Below are 17,198 nucleotides of genomic sequence, written 5' to 3'. Positions count from 1 at the left end.
TCAACATAGTGCAGCTTTTTAAAGGAAATTGTTTCATTGATTTACCCACTAGCTATTTCTCACTTTAAATGACTAGCTTGGCAAATGACTGTGCCACCCTCTGCCTGGCAGTGTGTTGCTCTGACTGTTTCCAAGAGGAAAGCCAGGGCAACCCTTTGGGAATTCCCAGGAGGCTGGGAGCAGAGCTGCGAGATTTGAAGTTGGGACCGAAGAGAGCTGCAGCTTTTGGTAGGCTGGGAAAGAAAAGGGCAGGATAAATGAGGTCATAAAATACAACATGAACTTTTGGTTCATGCCTTTTAGCCAACGAATGTATTTAACGGGGTTAAGGTTTTAAATCATGCCACATAAAGGAAGAAAAGTAGTAGGGATGTTATTATATGTAAATAAAGGATGTAATAAAAAGATTTTTTTAAATGGTAAAGAAGCGAGAGGCGCATAATGAGCGTTCCAGTGAATGTTAACCCCCGCCCCACCCCAAATCCCCTTGTGGCTGTCACATGATGACACCTTTCTGAAAATGATAGCTTGTAATTATTAATTACTTTAATTACTGATGGTAATCAAGATCTTGATTTTATATTTGTTTATCATATTTATATTGCCGCCTGTCTCAGACCATGATTCCGGGTGGCTTACAGTTAAAAAAAACCTATAAAATAGTAATATAAAAAAACCAATTAAAACAATAATATATGATTAAAAGGCAAGGAGAGAGCGTCAGACCTTACAGGCAATGCAGTCATCTCATTAACTCACCAGTCCCTCGAGACCCCAGTGCCTGATGACACAACCATGTCTTGAGAGGTTTACAGAAAATTAAAAGCACCTATAAAATATGGAGCTTGGAGCGTGTAACATATGAGTTTATACAGCACAGTTATTTACAAATAACACAATAACCAGCTCCTGTTCTTTTGTAACTGGCTTGGGATGCCTGTTGGGCAAAAGTGAGCAGATGCAAAATCCCACGTGATGGCTTCTGCCAGATTCATAGTCAGTTTGCAGTACAGTGACCCAGTGGATTTCTATTTCATCTGGCAATTTGCAACTTCATTTTTTGATTCTTTGAATTGTCAGGAAGAAGGAGATTAGTTTCTACTCTCCTGGTTCTTTGCTCGAGTGACTCAGTCTGGTTATCCAAGCCTGAGCAGGGGGTTGGGCTAGAAGACCTCCAGGGTCCCTTCCAACTCTGTTATTCTGTTCTGTTCTGTTCTACTCTATTATTTATTTTCTATTCTATTCTTTTTTTAAAAAAAATATTTTATTGAATTTTAAAATACACATTAATATTTGGTAAACAGTGTGTTCTCTGGGTTAGTGTTTAATTAACTAATAATAATTAATTTCTAGGGACGCGGTGGCTCAGTGGGTTAGGACGCTGAGCTTGTCGATCAGATGGTCGGCAGTTTGGCGGGTCGAATCCCGAGTGCCGCATAACAGAGTGAGTGCCTGTTACTTGTCCCAGCTTCTGCCAACCTAGCAGTTCGAAAGCATGTAAAAATGCAAGTAGAAAAATAGGGACCGCTCCAGTGGGAAGGTAACAGCATTCCGTGCACCTTTGGCGTCTAGTCATGCCGGCCACATGACCACGGAGACGTCCTCGGACAAACGCTGGCTCTTCGGCTTTGAAACGGAGATGGGCACCGGCCCCTAGAGTGGGAAACCACTAGCACGCATGTGCGGGGGAACGTTTACCTTAATTAATTTCTATAATTCTATAGTCCATATAGTAGCTTTACTTGGTTTCCTCTACTTCCAATAATATTCTCTTTTGCCAACCTTAAATTAATACAGTTCTTATTTAAATAAATGACAATTAAATATAGACATTTTTCTCATGTTTCTGGAAATAATAGCCAGATCAATCTAAAGTTTCTTTTCACTGATCATCTTGATTGCCTCGTCATAAATCCTGTTTGTATTCTTATTTAAATTTGTTTTCCCCACAATATTCAAAACATTCTTACTGGTTAAGATTTTCTCAAAATTAGTTACACCTAAGTATTTAAGTCTTTTTTTCACATACAAGCCATCACATTTTTACATTTCTCACATCTTAAAGAAAAATAAGAAAGAAAAAAAGACAAAACAGAGAAAAAATCTGTTATATAAACTATCCCAACTTTTTTTATATTTCTCATGTCAAAAAACCAAACACAAAAGAAAAAAGAAGGCATACTTTATCACTTGAAGGGTTCATCCCTCTTTTTTTAAAAAAAAAGTTTTATTAATTTTCCAATTTTACATCAAAATGTCAAGATATTTAGAAAGCAACGTGGTGATTGGGTCATTAATAGTCCAATAACAAAATCATTTGTACATATCTCAGGTTAGATTCTGTTGCTTTTTGGACCGTAAGTTCATCAGTTGAAATCAGGGCTTCATTTTGTAAATTTAAACTGGCACCTTTGTCTTTCAGTCTGGAGTTCAATAACTCAGTAGCTTCAAGGATTTTTTTCAAGTATAAATTTATAGTTAAGTTGTGGGTAGTATTCCTCCATTTCTAAGGTGTTTACAGATAGTTCTTTGGTGGAGGCTATTTTTAATAAAAGTCAGTGACCGTCCACCTCCACAGTTCCTGCGAGTTGTTTTCACCACCAGCTGTTTCAAATTCTTATCTTTTTTTGATAGTGCCAAGGACAACTAGGCTGCAACCAGGTCTCACAGTGAAAAATAAATTTCCTTGCTGTACCAGGCTTCGCCACAAGATGTCCTCAGTAGCATAAGAGCCTTGGTGGAGCAGTGGGCTAATGCCTCCTTAAGTAACACCAGCTGCCTGCAATTAGTGCAGGTTCGCATCCCACCAGGCTCAAGGTTGACTCAGCCTTCCATCCTTCCGAGGTAGGTAAAATGAGGACCCAGATTGTTGGGGGCAATAAGCGGACTTTGTAATAATGCCGCTTGGGGTGTGTGTGAAAGCCCTAACAAGCAGGCATATACATAGAATGAAGGCTACTGCTAAGCTTGTAAGCCGCCCTGAGTCTTCGGAGAAGGGCGGGATATAAATGGAATTAAAATAAAAAATAAAATAAAAATAAAATATAAAATCTTTTTTCAAACTCCAATTATGCTTTTATCCAGTTTAAATTTTTCCCTTTTTTCCAGCTTAGCAAGTAGATAGGGTAATAGGTTCCTGTAGAAATAGGGACTTTTTGGGACCCCAAATATCCAAAAGGTGCAAGACCATTTTTTTAGTTGTTTAATTTAGTTATATTTTTCTTTTCTTTTCAAAGCTTTAACTTCCCAAGTAGACAAACGCCGCTATTCCAAGGGGTGGAGGGAAGAAATTTTCAAAACGCTCCCACAGGAAAGTAGTTGGGGGAATAAGAAAGGTAGGGTCTCGCCCAGTTCCTCTGCGTTGCTTTCTTCATGCTTGTTAGTGCTTTTGGCTTTTGGCTGGTACGGCTTAGTGATCGGCCATGATGATGGCTGATCTTTTCTTCGTTGGTCCAAAGGAGCATCTCCAGATCAAACAGAGGGGCTGCTGCCCCTCCACGATCAATTGGAGGGCCTCCTCACAGACGTTGCCCCTCCAGAGCGACTTTCAACCTTTTTCAGGGTCCCCCAATGAAGGAAAGCCGGGCGGCAGAGAGGAGAACTCTCACTGCACATCCGCCAGCGCCACGAGCACAAAACGGAAGCCCTGGGGGGGGGCTTTCATTCCTCTTAAATTAATATTTATTTATATTCAAAAATTTTCTCTTTCTTTAACCATATTCAAACAAATGTTTAATTATTAAATACTCCCTCTGGTAATTCCCATCATCTAATTTCTTAATTCTCACTTTAGCCTTTTTTTTCCTGCCCAACATCTTCAGTATGCTTCATTGAATCAAAGAATCTTCCCATAATCTTATAACTGTTATTGTAGGTACAAAGGGCAAAACAGGTAAGATGTTTTTATAGGTAAAGGTAAAGGTAAAGTTTCCCCTGCATATGCGTGCTAGTCGTTTCTGACTCTAGGGGCCGGTGCTCATCTTCGTTTCAAAGCTGAAGAGCCAGCACTTGTCCGAGGACGTCTCCGTGGTCATGTGGCCGGCATGATTAGACACCAAAGGCACACGGAACGCTGTTACCTTCCCACCATAGTGGTCCCTATTTTTCTACTTGCATTTTTACGTGCTTTCAAACTGCTAGGTTGGCAGAAGCTGGGACGAGTAACAGCCCATTTTAATTCACGCTTCTTTCTGCAGGAGGGTGGGGCAAAGGTCCCCCTCCTTCTCACTTTCAGAGGCTTTTTACTTCTTGGGTTTTTCTTTTTCTTTTTCCAGGAAATCAATTTCCAAGAAGAAGAAAGAAAATCACTATTCTTACCTAGTTCCTAACACGTTTACAGTCAGCTTAGAGTAGTACTTTTGGACTTTGATTCCTTGTAGCTTGGGCTAGACTCGGAAGTTAAGATAGCCTTTTCTCCTGCCAGTTTCTGGAAGGCTTTTCCCACACCAATCAGATCAACTGCCATCTCTCCGCAATTGGTCAGACTTCCCCCCTTCTATGTTGCCTCTAAGGGACGCGTTGGCTCAGTGGGTTAGGACACTGAGCTTGTCGATCAGAGTGAGTGCCTGTTACTCGTCCCATCTTCTGCCAACCTAGCAGTTTGAAAGCACGTAAAAATGCAAGTAGAAAAATAGGGACCACTACGGTGGGAAGGTAACAGCATTCCGTGTGCCTTTGGCATCTAGTCATGCCAGCCACATGACCACGGAGACATTCTTGGACAAGCGCTGGCTCTTTGGCTTTGAAACGGAGATGAGTACTGGCCCCTAGAGTTGGAAACAACTAGCATGCATGTGTGGGGGAACCTTTACCTTTATGTTGCTTCTACAGGGCAACTTCAGGCCCATTTAGGGTCCCCTGGCAGGCAGAAATAAGCTGTAGGGTGCAGAGCCCGAAAATTCCTCGACTGCTGTGCTACTGCGCAAAACCGGAAGTCCTATTTTATATTCTATTCTACTCTATTCTATTATTTATTTTATATTCTATGCTATTTTCTATTTTATTCTATTATTTATTTTATATTCTGTTCTGTTCTATTCCCGTGAATTTCAGGCCTTTCTTTATCCATACAACAAGCTCTTGTTTTATTCATACAGCTTATTTAGGCCACTTGACTGAAGAAGAACACCACTTGGAAGAGTTTCTTCTTTCTTCCCTTTGGGTCCAGCTATTTTTTCTCTTCATCAGGCAGAGAAGCTGCCATTTAGAATTAGAGTGACAGGGGTGGAAGAGACCTTGGAGGTCTTCTAGTCCAACCATCTGTTGGAGTAGGAGACCTTGTACCATTCTGGATAAAATGCTGTCCATGCCTCCTTGAAAATCTCCACTGAGGGACCATCCACAATATCTGGAGGCAATCCATTGCACTGATTAATTTTTCTCATTGTCAGGAAATTTATCCTGTTTGAAAGTTCCCATTCTGTCACTTATTCTTCTGCCCTCAGGTGCTTTGGATAATAGGTTGACCCTCTCTTCTGTTTGACAGCCTTTCAAAATTGAAAGGCTGTCGCCCCTAGTTCTTCCCTTTGTTAAACCAGACACCCCCAGTTCCTGCAATCATTCATCATATGGCTTAGCCTCCAGTCTTCTAATCAACTTTGATGCTCTTCTCTGCACTCTTCTAGAGTCTTAACAACTTTTTGTATCATGGTGACCAGAACTGGACAGAGTATTCCAAGGGTGGTCTCACTAGAGCATTGTAAAGTGGTACTAACACACTAACATGTGATCTTGATTGTTTATCCCTCTGTTGTAGCCTAAAACTGCTGGCTTTTTTGGCAGCTGCAACACACTGCTGGCTTATATTTAAGTGATGGTCACATGGATTCCTCTCAGCACGATTACTAGTGAGCTAGGTATCACCTATTCTATACCTGTACATTTGGGTTTTCTTGCCTATGTGCAGGACGTTACTTTTCTTACCACCAAACCGCATCTAGTTGGATAGGGCTCAATGCTCAGGTCTGTCAAGGTCCTTCTGTATCTGTCTTCTAAAGTGTTGGCTATTCCCCCTGAGTTTGGTGTTGTCTGCAAATTTTATGAGTTCTTTTTCTATCCTCTCATATAAATCATTTATGAAGATGTGAAGAGTACTGGACCGAAGACAGAACCTTGAGGTATCCCACTGTATGCTTCCCTCCATGTAGATTAATTATTTAAGGACTATACGTTGAGTGCTGTTGATTAGTTACAAAACCATCTAGTGATGATGTCTATCCCACATGATTCTATCTTGCCAAGAAGCAAATTATCAAGTGCCTTTCTGAAGTCTAAACATTGTCAAAGAATGCAATAAGGTTTCTCTGACAATTGTTTTTCTTTTTTTTCATAAACCCATGTTGGCTTTTAGTAATAGGTTTGCTTGTTTCTGTAGATCCAACCTAGAAGCAAGGAGAAAATTTCTGACATTGAGAACAATTAATCAATGGACTAGCTTGACTTCTGGGTACTCCATTGCTAGAGGTTTTCAAAAATAGACTAGACATCCACTTGGCTGGGATGATATAAGTTCTCCTGCCTTGAGCAGAAGGTTGGACTAGGGTTGGACTAGAAGACCTCTTTTCCAGTCCTATGATTCTATGTTCTAGGTGTTTGCAGATCCATTGCTTGATTATCTTTTCCGGTTATTAGTCAGTATATGTTTTCCTGGTTCTATTTTTTCCCCTTTTTGAAGATGCGAACCACATCAGCTCTTTTGCAGGCTTCTGGTAGTTCTCTATTGCAGGGCTTTTCAACCAGTGGTACGGATACCACCTGTGGTACATTAGCACCTACCAGGTGGTACGCAGCCATCCTAGAAAAGTGGTAGCGGGGGAGGGGAATGAGCTGAACCGGTGGCAGCACCGCACAAGCCTGAGCAAGAGACGGCTGGAGCTGCAGGGCTGTCAGGGCTCAGCGGAAGCGCCAGGATCAGCGCCAGGCTCCAGGCGGAGCTCTGCGCTGATCCTGACGCTTCTGAGCCCAGAAGAAGTGCCAATCAGCTGGAATGTTGCAGCATCTCCAGGGTCTTGTGATTTACATTCAGATGCTTGGCAACTGATTCATATTTATGACGGTCACAGTATCCCAGGGTCATGTGAAGTGACCAAAACCTGCTGCAATCACCCCGCCACCCCACCCCCTCTGCCAATCCTCAACAGAAATGCTCACAACAATGAAAACCTTGGATAGGAGGAAGAGCGCCGCCGGGCGGGCAGGCAGGTGTCTTGCTCGGCAGTGCCTCGGGAGGCACTTTTTTCAGTGCCATTGTAACTTTTAACAGTCACTAAGCGAACTGTTGTAAGTCGAGGACTGCCTGTACTTCATCACTTTTTTCCTTTTTTTTTTTTTGGTCATCAAGTTTTTGACACCTTGCTAGGCGACTGGTGGTACTCAGATGCTGCCATATCCTAAAAGTGGTGCAATGGGTGAAAATATTGAAAAGCCCTGCCCTATTGGTCCAGGATCTTTGAAAGATGCGGTTCAATGGTTCTGAAATCACATGTGTCAGCGCCTTCAGATCCCAGAGGTGTAATCTGTGTAGTCCTGATGATTTGAAGTCATCTAAAGTGGGCAGAATATAGACTATAGAATTATTGATTACAGTCTTCTTCCTTTAGTTGGAATTTCTCATTTTGTTGTTGAGTTTCAGAGTGGCTAGACTTGTCGATAGACCCTTAATTGTTTCCTTTAGACTCAAGTGATTCAATTGATTTGTATTTGGTACAGATATAATTTCAGTCTTCTATGGGTATGAATATATACATGGCACATTTTTTTGCAAATGACAACAACTTTTTCCCCCGTGGTTATGATAATGATAACTTTATTGTCACTTTGAATGTGCACCAATCGGCATACATCAAAATGAAATTTCGTTGCGTACAGCTCTCAAAGGGTCACCACCTCCGATATATGCTCCTTGTTTGGGGCCCGCTCAAATTTCACATTGTCCATTTTAGTCTCTAGGGAGTGAACGATGGCAAACAGGACAGATGGAAATGGGGCTCCATGTGGATTAGCCCTCAAATTTGCTTGTATTCTGACAACCTCGCCTTGTTTCCTTTTTCTGATCCTGACTCTTCTACCTTTTCCTTAAAGAGGCCTTGCTTCTTTTTGCCCCTGGAGCACGCTGCCGCCGCCACCAACTCCTCCAAAAGCCTCTCTCTCTTCCTCTGGGCCTGCCGGCAGCCTCATCCAGTTCCTTCGCCCCATAAGCTCCAGGTCCTCTCTGCCTCCTCTGGAAACAGCCCTGATTTGCAATACAATCCATCACTGGGCCAGCAGTCAGATCTTGCTGCTGGTAGAACAAATTCAAACAGCGCCAACGACTTTTAACGGTCTCACCAACAGTTCCAAAACAACTAGAAACTCGCCAGGCCAGCAAAGATTGTGGGTCGTATGTTACCTTAGTTCCACCATGTTGCTCAAACACATTAAAATCTTCCTGATCATGTGGCCTATAGCCCTTACTATCCCTCCCAAAACTATTCGCCTTCAAGAGCCAACGCAGCCACAGCCATTCCAGGTGCCGCCATCTTAGAACACATCTGTTTTTCCATGATTATGTTATTCTTGTAAACACTCCCAGTAATTCTAATACAAGGTCCCTTATTTCTTTCAAAATAGGTTTTATTTTTTTAACATTATTTCTCAGCACACAGGTATTGCGTAGAAAAATTGCAAACTTATAAATATTCTAATGTTTAAATTTTCAATTGCTCCAAAACAAGGATCATTTTTTTCTTAGCAGTATTTCTAATATTGCCTAATTTTGTGCAATTTATTAGCCTTTGGGCTCTTTGTTTTAAAATTTTAAAAATTTAGATTTACAATGTATTTTATTTTTTTAAATGAAAAGTTTAATTAAAATAATTTCCCCTTTTTCTTTTATTTTTTTAAAATATATAAAAATTCAAAACAAATTTTTAAAAAAATCAAAATTTAACTAAAATTTTATTTTTGTAAATTAAAGATGGATTTACGGAGGGTTTCAACTTGTTGAGGCTGAAGTTAGTCCTGTATTCAAATATTCTTGAAGTGAAACAGTTTATTCTCCTTGGTTCCCTCTTGTGACAGAATAGAATAGAATAGAATAGAATAGAATAGAATAGAATAGAATAGAATAGAATAGAATAGAATAGAATAGAATAGAATAGAATAGAATAGAATAGAAGAATAGAATAGAATAGAATAGAATAGAATAGAATAGAATAGAATAGAATAGGAATAGAATAGAATAGAATAGAATAGAATAGAATAGAATAGAATAGAATAGAATAGAATAGAATAGAATCCAAAAATTGTGGTCATTTCTGTCTAAGCATTAGCAAAAAGTCTATAAAGGATTTCCAGAATTTTATAAAAGTATTTTTAATTTTAACCCTGATCTAAACCCAGTTTTATATTTCTTTTCTTTTTGATAATCTTGATCCTTAATTCCTCAAATTGCTCTCACAAGGCTGAATGTGCTTTCAAACTTTGTCACATCTTCAAAGCTTTTTCCTTAATTTCCTCAAGGCATTAGAAATTTTATTTTATAAATCCAATGATTCTTTGTCCAAGTTTTTACCTATTAGTGTATCACTTGCGTTTCCACTTTGGCTGTCATCTCTACCTTATAATCCATAATTTCTTTATTTTACAATATTTGTACAGAATAATTTGTTTCACTCTTCATTCTATTGGTCCATAATTTCTTCCATGTCGTTCTCTTTCTATCGTTCATTTCTTCTTTAGAATGCCTTTCAAAAATGCATTAGCAGGTGCAGTAATTATTGTTATCCCAATTCTTCAAAAACCTTTGAACTATCTCAAGCGTCATACTTGCAGCATCCCTGTGCTCATGTGATCAGAGTTCAGACGCTTGGCAGCTGGCTCATACTTATGACTGTTGCAGTGTCCTGGTGAGTCAGTGGGGGAATCCAGATTCACTGAACAACCGTTTGACTAATTTAAGAGCTACAGTGATTCACTTAACAACTGTGGCAAGAAAGGTCGTAAAATGGGGCAAAACTCACTTGACAAATGTCTCGCTTAACAACAGAAATGTTGGGTTCTGTTGTGGTGGTAAGTCGAGGAATGCCTGTACACAGGGATTAAAGGGGCCTATATGGGATCCCATGTCAAACCGTAGATCACATTGTGATTGGCTGTAAGCTAAGGGCATACAGATAGTCCTCGACTTATAAGCGTTCATTTAGTGCCCATCCGAAGTTACAACAGCACTGAAAAAAGTGACTTAGGATCTTTTTCCACACTTATGACCATTGCAGCATCTCCCTGGTCACGTGATTGAAATTCAGACACTTGGCAACTGACACGTACATATGATGGTTGCTCAAGTGATCCCCTTTTGCGACTGCCTGACAAGCAGTCAGTGGGGAAGCCAGATTCACTTAATAACCACATTACTAACATAACAACTGCAGGGATTCACTTAACAGCTGTGGCAAGAAAACTCATAAAATGGGGCAAAACTCATTTAACAATTGTCTTGCTTAGCAACAGAAATGTTGGGCTGAATTGTGGTCATAAATTGCGGACTACCTGTACACCAGTGTAGTATCTGATTTTTTTTTAATATAAACGATGCTGCACTTCAGTGGTTGGATAGCCGAGAGATTGGTATCTGAATACAGATCTTTTTAACATTCATATTTTATTGTGTTACTTTTAATCTATATTTAATCCATGTATATTGCCATACGCTAAATAATTAAATAAATAAGGCACATATGGAGAGGGTGATTTCTGGGGCTAGAGGTTCACTGCTTTTCTACTTACTTTGGCATTTCACACAATTTTTAATTCCTGTGAGTGTTAATAGCAGCACGACGTAATAACGTAGTTTCCCATTCATCAATTTTCTTTCCAATATTTTATCTTTTCTCCTTATGCTCAATTAATCATCACAATTAACTGATTCTTGGCTGAGATATGCTTCCTAATTGGAACCAATGCTGATTTCTGCACCTAAATTGTAAGGTTGTTTGCTCAGGCAAAGCATCTGCGAATTCTCCAAGTTCAGAAACGTGGATGACATTTCTCAGCAACATTTCTTTTCCTCTTACTTTGCAAGAGTTTTCACGTTCATTCATGCCAAAAATAAGAGCAGGCAGAGTGCTGAGATGAAGAGTTGTTGTTTTTCCCCCAACAGGATCTGTACGCAATCGATCTTGAGCAATATCGCTACTCTGGAGTAAACCTGACTGGCTTCCGCATCTTGAACGTGGATAATCCCCACGTGTCTGCCATCGTTGATAAATGGTCCATGGAGAGGTTGCAGATGGCCCCCAGACTGGAGCCTGGATTGATCGCGGGGGTCATGATGGTACGACGGTCACTATGAACTCCTAGTCCTTTTTCTGCGGGTGTCAAATCGGAAAAGGTTTGCAGCTCATTCGGCTTATGCCAGGCTGCGCCAAAAACTTTTTAGCACCCTCCGCTTTTGTCAGAAGAAGAGTCTGGCCAATTTGCAGGCTGCAGCTGAAGGGAGTTTTTCCTCCTAATATTATCCTGGATTTGGGATGATTGCCTGGAAGTCCGCCAACCGCAGGCGTTTCGGGTAGAAGCAGTGGCTCCCCACAGCGGCCTTAACAGCCCTATAGAATTGAGGGAACGTTTGGGGATGGGGAGGGGGGGATGGTTTTCAGAGTGGCTGCATGTGATCAAAGCAATTACTGTCCCCCTTCATTTTAGACAGATGCTGCCCTGTTGTACGATGCCGTCCACATCGTCTCTGTGTGTTACCAGCGGGCCCCTCAGATGACGGTCAACTCTCTTCAGTGTCATCGGCACAAAGCCTGGCGATTTGGTGGGCGCTTTATGAATTTTATCAAAGAGGTAAGAGGAGCCCCAGACTTGGGCAGATGTTGCGGAGGAGGCAGTCACAGGGAGAGGGTGTAAGGCCCTGCCTCTGCTACCTTTTCAGGAAAGCACCACTCTTGAAACGAGTACCATTTCAAAAGGAACCGTTACTGAGAGAAAGTGATTGCAGAGAAGGCAGGCAGAATCTGAAGTTCCTGCTCAAACCGTTAAACTAAAACCCCCAATTGGCAAACACCCCCCCCCCCAGTGCCCCAGTCCATCCGGAGCCAATCCGCTGGCATGAAGGTGTTATGAGAACTCCCAGCCGAGAAGGTGATCAGTTGTCTTCCTGGCGCTGCGATCTTGGTAACAGGCTGGAACTGCAGGCTGGAACTGGATGGATAAGAGTCCATCCAGATAGCCCTTATGGCCCACCTCCCCCCCTGCCATCAAATTCCCATGCAGATACATCAAAGCAAACCAGTAAATTTTCTACTTCCCAACCTTCATCTCCCCTCCCCTCGGAATGGCAGCATTCTAACAGGGACCTGGCAGAGGGGCTGGGGCTGGGCTGTTAGAGACTCACAGGCAGTGATGCTTCATGTCATCAGGACCTTTTTTTAGATGAAAGGAACGTTCCAGTGGAGCTACTCCTTGGCCTGGTTTGTTTAGCCAGCTAGGTATTTATCCTGATGTTTCTCAAGCAAGCAAGCCTGAATCCCCTCAATTGTAGACGGAGCCCACTAATTCATTTGTCACCCTCTACCAGATGCATAATTTCAAAGGGTCCCTGCTGGCTCAAGAAGAAGTAATTGCCACGAGAGCAGCAGCTACGCTCAAGCACTGTTCAGATTGTTGAGGAGGTCATGCAATGACCTCACAATTGTGTGCATGAAAAATTGAAGTGCTTCCTGCCGGCAGGCACATAAAGACAGAAGACAGGGAGTCAGTCTGCAAACATTTGTCCTTGGATTAAGACTCAGCTTCCTTTGAATGGGCTGGCCTACGCAGATTCTTCTCTTTTTCTCAAAATGCTACGCTTGACTCATGTCCCTTTCGCTGGAACACCAGGCGACATTGCTGCCAAATCATTGTAACCCACGGTTCCTTTGAGGCTTCCTTGTGGTTTCTCGGGCTCGGTTTATCATCGCCAAATGGTAATGAAATGAGTAGAAGATCAGGCTTTAAGTGGCTGCTGGCTGCAGTGGCAATTGGAAGGAAGTGATACCGGTATGAGAAATTATGCACAATGTGGAGAGAGAGAGAGAGAGATCAGCCAGCAGAGTGAAATGGCTCTGGCTGGGAAGGAAATATTTTTGCTCACAAGCTGTGGAGCTTCTGCTCGCGGTGGGAGAGATGTCCAGCCACTTGAAAAGCTTTAAAAACAATCCAGCCGTATCATGGGGAAAGATGGCTGTGCAATTACTTGTAAGGAGGCTGCACCTATTACTTTCAGGGTCAGAAGAAGGTGGCTACTCACAACTGCTTCTCAAGGAGCAGGAGGTGTGGGACACAGCCACCGGCGGCCTCGCTATTCAGTTATGAGTGAAGCCTTCAGAATATGACCTGCTGCACGACTTTTGTGAACAGTCTTTTAAAGGAAGCTGTTCTGACCTGGGCTAAATAATTGCCTCCACTGTTGTGGGAGGGGGTGGGATGTGCGTTCCTGGCTTCCTCCCATTTTTTCTTACAGCTAGTTTTGAAAGGAACCAAATAATGGGAGGCAACTGATAATTAGTCTTCTGTGCTGCCTTCAGCATAGAATTCAGAGGGACGTTAGCAAAATTCAGGCTGGTCAAGGTGCAGTGCACAATCTACCCAGCAGTGAGCAAGGATAGAACTTGGGCTAAATGCCAGAAAGGAGATCCAGAGGCCTGGATGCTTTTCTCGCTTTCTTCCCAGTTCCCAGACTATCTGGATGCCAGGGCTACTTTGGATGCTCTTAAAACTGTCGTGTTTCCTTTGGGTTGTCTTATCCCAGGGTCTCCCGCTTCCTTGTGTTCTAGCTCAGGGGTCTGCAACCTTGACAACTTTAAGACTTGTGGACTTCAGCTGAGGAATTCTGGGAGCTGAAGTCCACAAGTCTTAAAGTTGTCAAGGTTGCAGACCCCTGTTCTAGCTAGTTGCAAATTTGCAAAATCTGCTGCTGGAAGCAAACACCATAAAACAGCCGCTGCAGCATCCCTCTTGGGAGCGGCCCTGAGCAGAAGGCATTTTTGAAGCTGGCCGTCCCTTCCACGGCACAACAGATGCTTTTGATGAGAAGGGACGAGTTGAGCTGATCTAAAGGAGGCGGGTCAGGCCCTGTAAAATCAGAGCTGAAGCCAGGCAAGGCTTGCAAGTTAATCTGCTCTGTGTGCTCCAGACACCATCGAGACCTTAGACCCCAGCCAACCTGTTTTAATTTACCCATCAGATAAAATGGAAGGGGAAAGGAGGATGAGCAGGAAATAGAAGCTCTTCTGTCTCTCCTCAAAAGCTGGAGAAACAGACGTGTTTGCTCTGAGAGGAGAAGCAGGAGGTCATAATAAGCAGGAGGGTAGCCTATGACAGCCAAAGGTCAGGAGGAGCCAGGAAGTAACATTAATGGTGTTCTGTCACACTGCCATGAAGTCCTCATCTAACCGTCTCCTCTGCCATCCCTTTTGCCTGCCGCCTTTCCCAAGGAGTCCTCTCTTCTCTTTGGGGGGGCCAAAGTATTTGGGCTTCAGCTTCCAAACACTTTGGCCACAGTCAGGATTGACCGATTGGATCTCCTTGCACTCCAAGGGACCCTCGAGCATGGGTGTCAAACTCACCACATCACGTGACGTGTTGCCACGTGTCGCAACTCTTTTTGCATTGCCGGCAATGGGGCAGATGCGGCTTTGGTATGATGAAACCGTCCCACAGTTTGACACCCCTGCTTCTAGAGTCTTCTCCATCAGTACAAATTTTCAACAGATTTGATTAAAAGGCATACACTTTCCTAAGTGGTAGCTGCCTGTCACAAAAGCTTATGCCTTTGGGAAAAAAATCTGTTATTTGAAAAGATACTATCTGACTCCCCCTGATTTAACGTTCTGCATCCAAGGAGAGCCACATGTAAGGAGGAATACCGATCTTTCTCTCATATCAGAGTTCAGCGCACCAGCTGTGCCTTTGAAGATCCCAGGACAACAGAGTTCAGTCACCTGGTAAAAATCAAGAGCAGAGGGGCAGATCCTTCCCCCTCTGAAGGTTTAGAGCAGGGGGAGGCAACCTTGGCTCTTTTATGACTCGTGGACTTCAACGCCCAGAATTCCTGAGCCAGCCATGCTGAGGGGAAAGGGAGAGGTTTCCAAGCTGAGCCGTGCTGGCTCAGGAATTCTGGGAGTTGAGGTTCACGAGTCACAGAAGAGCCAAGGTTGCCTACCCCTGTCCTATGCCGCTTTATGACTCGTGGACTTCAACTCCCAGAATTCCTGAGCCGGCCATGCTGAGGGGAAAGGGAGAGGTTTCCAAGCTGAGCCGTGCTGGCTCAGGAATTCTGGAAGTTGAAGTCTACAAGTCATAAAAGAGCCAAGGTTGCCTACACCTGGCCTAGGCTGCTTTATGACTCGTGGACTTCAACTCCCAGAATTCCTGAGCCAGCCATGCTGAGGGGAAAGGTAGAGATTTCCAAGCTGAGCCGTGCTGGCTCAGGAATTCTGGGAGTTGAGGTCCACAAGTCATAAAAGAGCCAAGGTTGCTTCCCCCTGGTTTTAGAGGTTTGTTTTTTTAATGCCTTAACAACCCAATGCTCTTCTCAATCACACAAGGTGGACTCCCTGGTTTGAACACTCATCTTACGCTGTCATTCCAGTTTACGGAATAATGGCCTTTCCCAACTCTTTCCACTACATCTTCACATTGTGCAAAATCTGTCATGCTGTGCTGGAGAGCCAGACAAGTTACCTGGATTGCAGGAAGGGCTGCTGTGTGGCGTGGCCTCTCTTGGTCCCTGGCCAGCTTTCTCAGCAGCTCCTTCTTTGCAGCTTCCGGCTCTCAGGTAATGCCTGCCTCCTCCAGGTGGAACCCTTTACCCCACCCCACCCCAGGCCAACCTTCCAGCCAGAAAGAGCAGAACTTTGCAGTTGACTGGGAAAGAAGGACAGCTTGGAAGAGGCAACGCGGCTGTCAAGTTTCCGACGTGTGGGCTTTTCAAGTGACTCTGAGGCATTGTTTAGCCTCATACACCGGCAAATGCTTGCTCAAAGGAAGCTGGAATCTGAAATCTCCGCCCCTTGCACAATATATTAAAACACAATTCTCCACCTTTCTAATTTTGTCATTAATCATATTCTCCAATTAATTTAAAGAATCAGTTTCCCTTCCCTTAGAAGAACCGCCAAAGCCTTATCTTCTTTAGAGAGACAAATGGCCTTGAAAGTGCATTCCTACTCTTCCCTCCTCCCAATTTTAAACTAAAGCAATACACAAGTCTTAAAGCAATACTCAAGTTTAACATATGAAATGGCTACTTCTTCATCTCTTGTCAAGCAATAACATTCGGTGTTGGCAGCATTGACAGTGGCAGCCTGCTTCTTCTCATCTCAGCACCCTGGCCATAGTGAAGGATGAGCAAATGGGCTTTTGTCACTTAGCCACTTTCCCTGTACTTGTCTATCTCAGTCACCTGCCCTCTGTTCGTTAAGGAACTGAGGGTGATGGGCGCCCAGGAGTTCTACGGGACGAAACAGCCACCCCATCCCGGGGCCTGTTCTCCCTCCACCCTTTGTGCCTCTGATTATCCCTGCTGTGTCAGAGAGTGCACGTACCCCACAGGCCTGGGGGTGGTTGACCCCTGGCCTAAATTATGATTTAAATATGATCCAGGATCTTTCAACGTATGCCACCTTAGCTACTCACGCTTGGAAAACCGCTGAGAGGAGAGCAGCATTCCAGTGTGCAATTGTAAACAAAAGAATATTGAGAACAGTAAAAAGTCTACTTTGGGCACGTGATACGGGGGGAAAAATGCAAACATCGATGTGTATATCCTTCCCACTGAACAAAGTCACGGAGCAGTATTGCAAATCTAAAGAAATTGGTCTTCCTGTGATCTGAGGCCCAGGAAGATTGCCAGCCTGCCCTGGCACCATCCGACTTTGCTTTCTGCCATCCATGATGGCTGCTAATCACGATCCGAGTGGCTGTGAGAGGTTTTCTGAGGGTCCTTTTACCTGGCTCCCAGGGGCCCCATGTTTTCCGCCCAGACGTGGTAGAGCAGAGCAGGGCAGGGCAGAAGAATGGCAGGGAGGGTTGGCGGGAAGGAGCCAGTAGCAGCAAGGGAAGATCTGTTGCTCTGGCTGTCTCTCCCTCCGCCGCAGTCAAGTCAACCCCACGCAGAAACCTGAAGGCCCCAAAGTTTTCCCCGCTCATTTCTGTGTTCCTTGGAGATGAGGAGAGCG

At 43.4% G+C, this 17,198-nt stretch overlaps 1 protein-coding gene across 1 annotated transcript in view; it reads left to right on the top strand.

The window, feature by feature from the left end:
- The window catches only part of GRIK3 (glutamate ionotropic receptor kainate type subunit 3), a gene marked incomplete at its 5' end in the record, with an annotated part of 229,784 nt that overhangs the window by 145,580 nt on the left and 67,006 nt on the right, over nucleotides 1-17,198 (top strand). The window contains 2 exons of the mRNA XM_081335134.1: nucleotides 11,138-11,311; nucleotides 11,680-11,823. Coding sequence (XP_081191260.1) covers nucleotides 11,138-11,311; nucleotides 11,680-11,823 — 318 coding nt within the window. The remainder of the gene's footprint in view (nucleotides 1-11,137; nucleotides 11,312-11,679; nucleotides 11,824-17,198) is intronic.

This window comes from Vipera berus, assembly GCF_964194415.1.
Source record: "Vipera berus genome assembly, chromosome: 9".
In the NCBI taxonomy this organism is placed as follows: Eukaryota; Metazoa; Chordata; class Lepidosauria; order Squamata; family Viperidae; genus Vipera; species Vipera berus.
The sequence above is the reverse complement of the archived record's forward strand: the minus strand, read 5'-3'. Positions and strand labels throughout refer to the sequence as shown.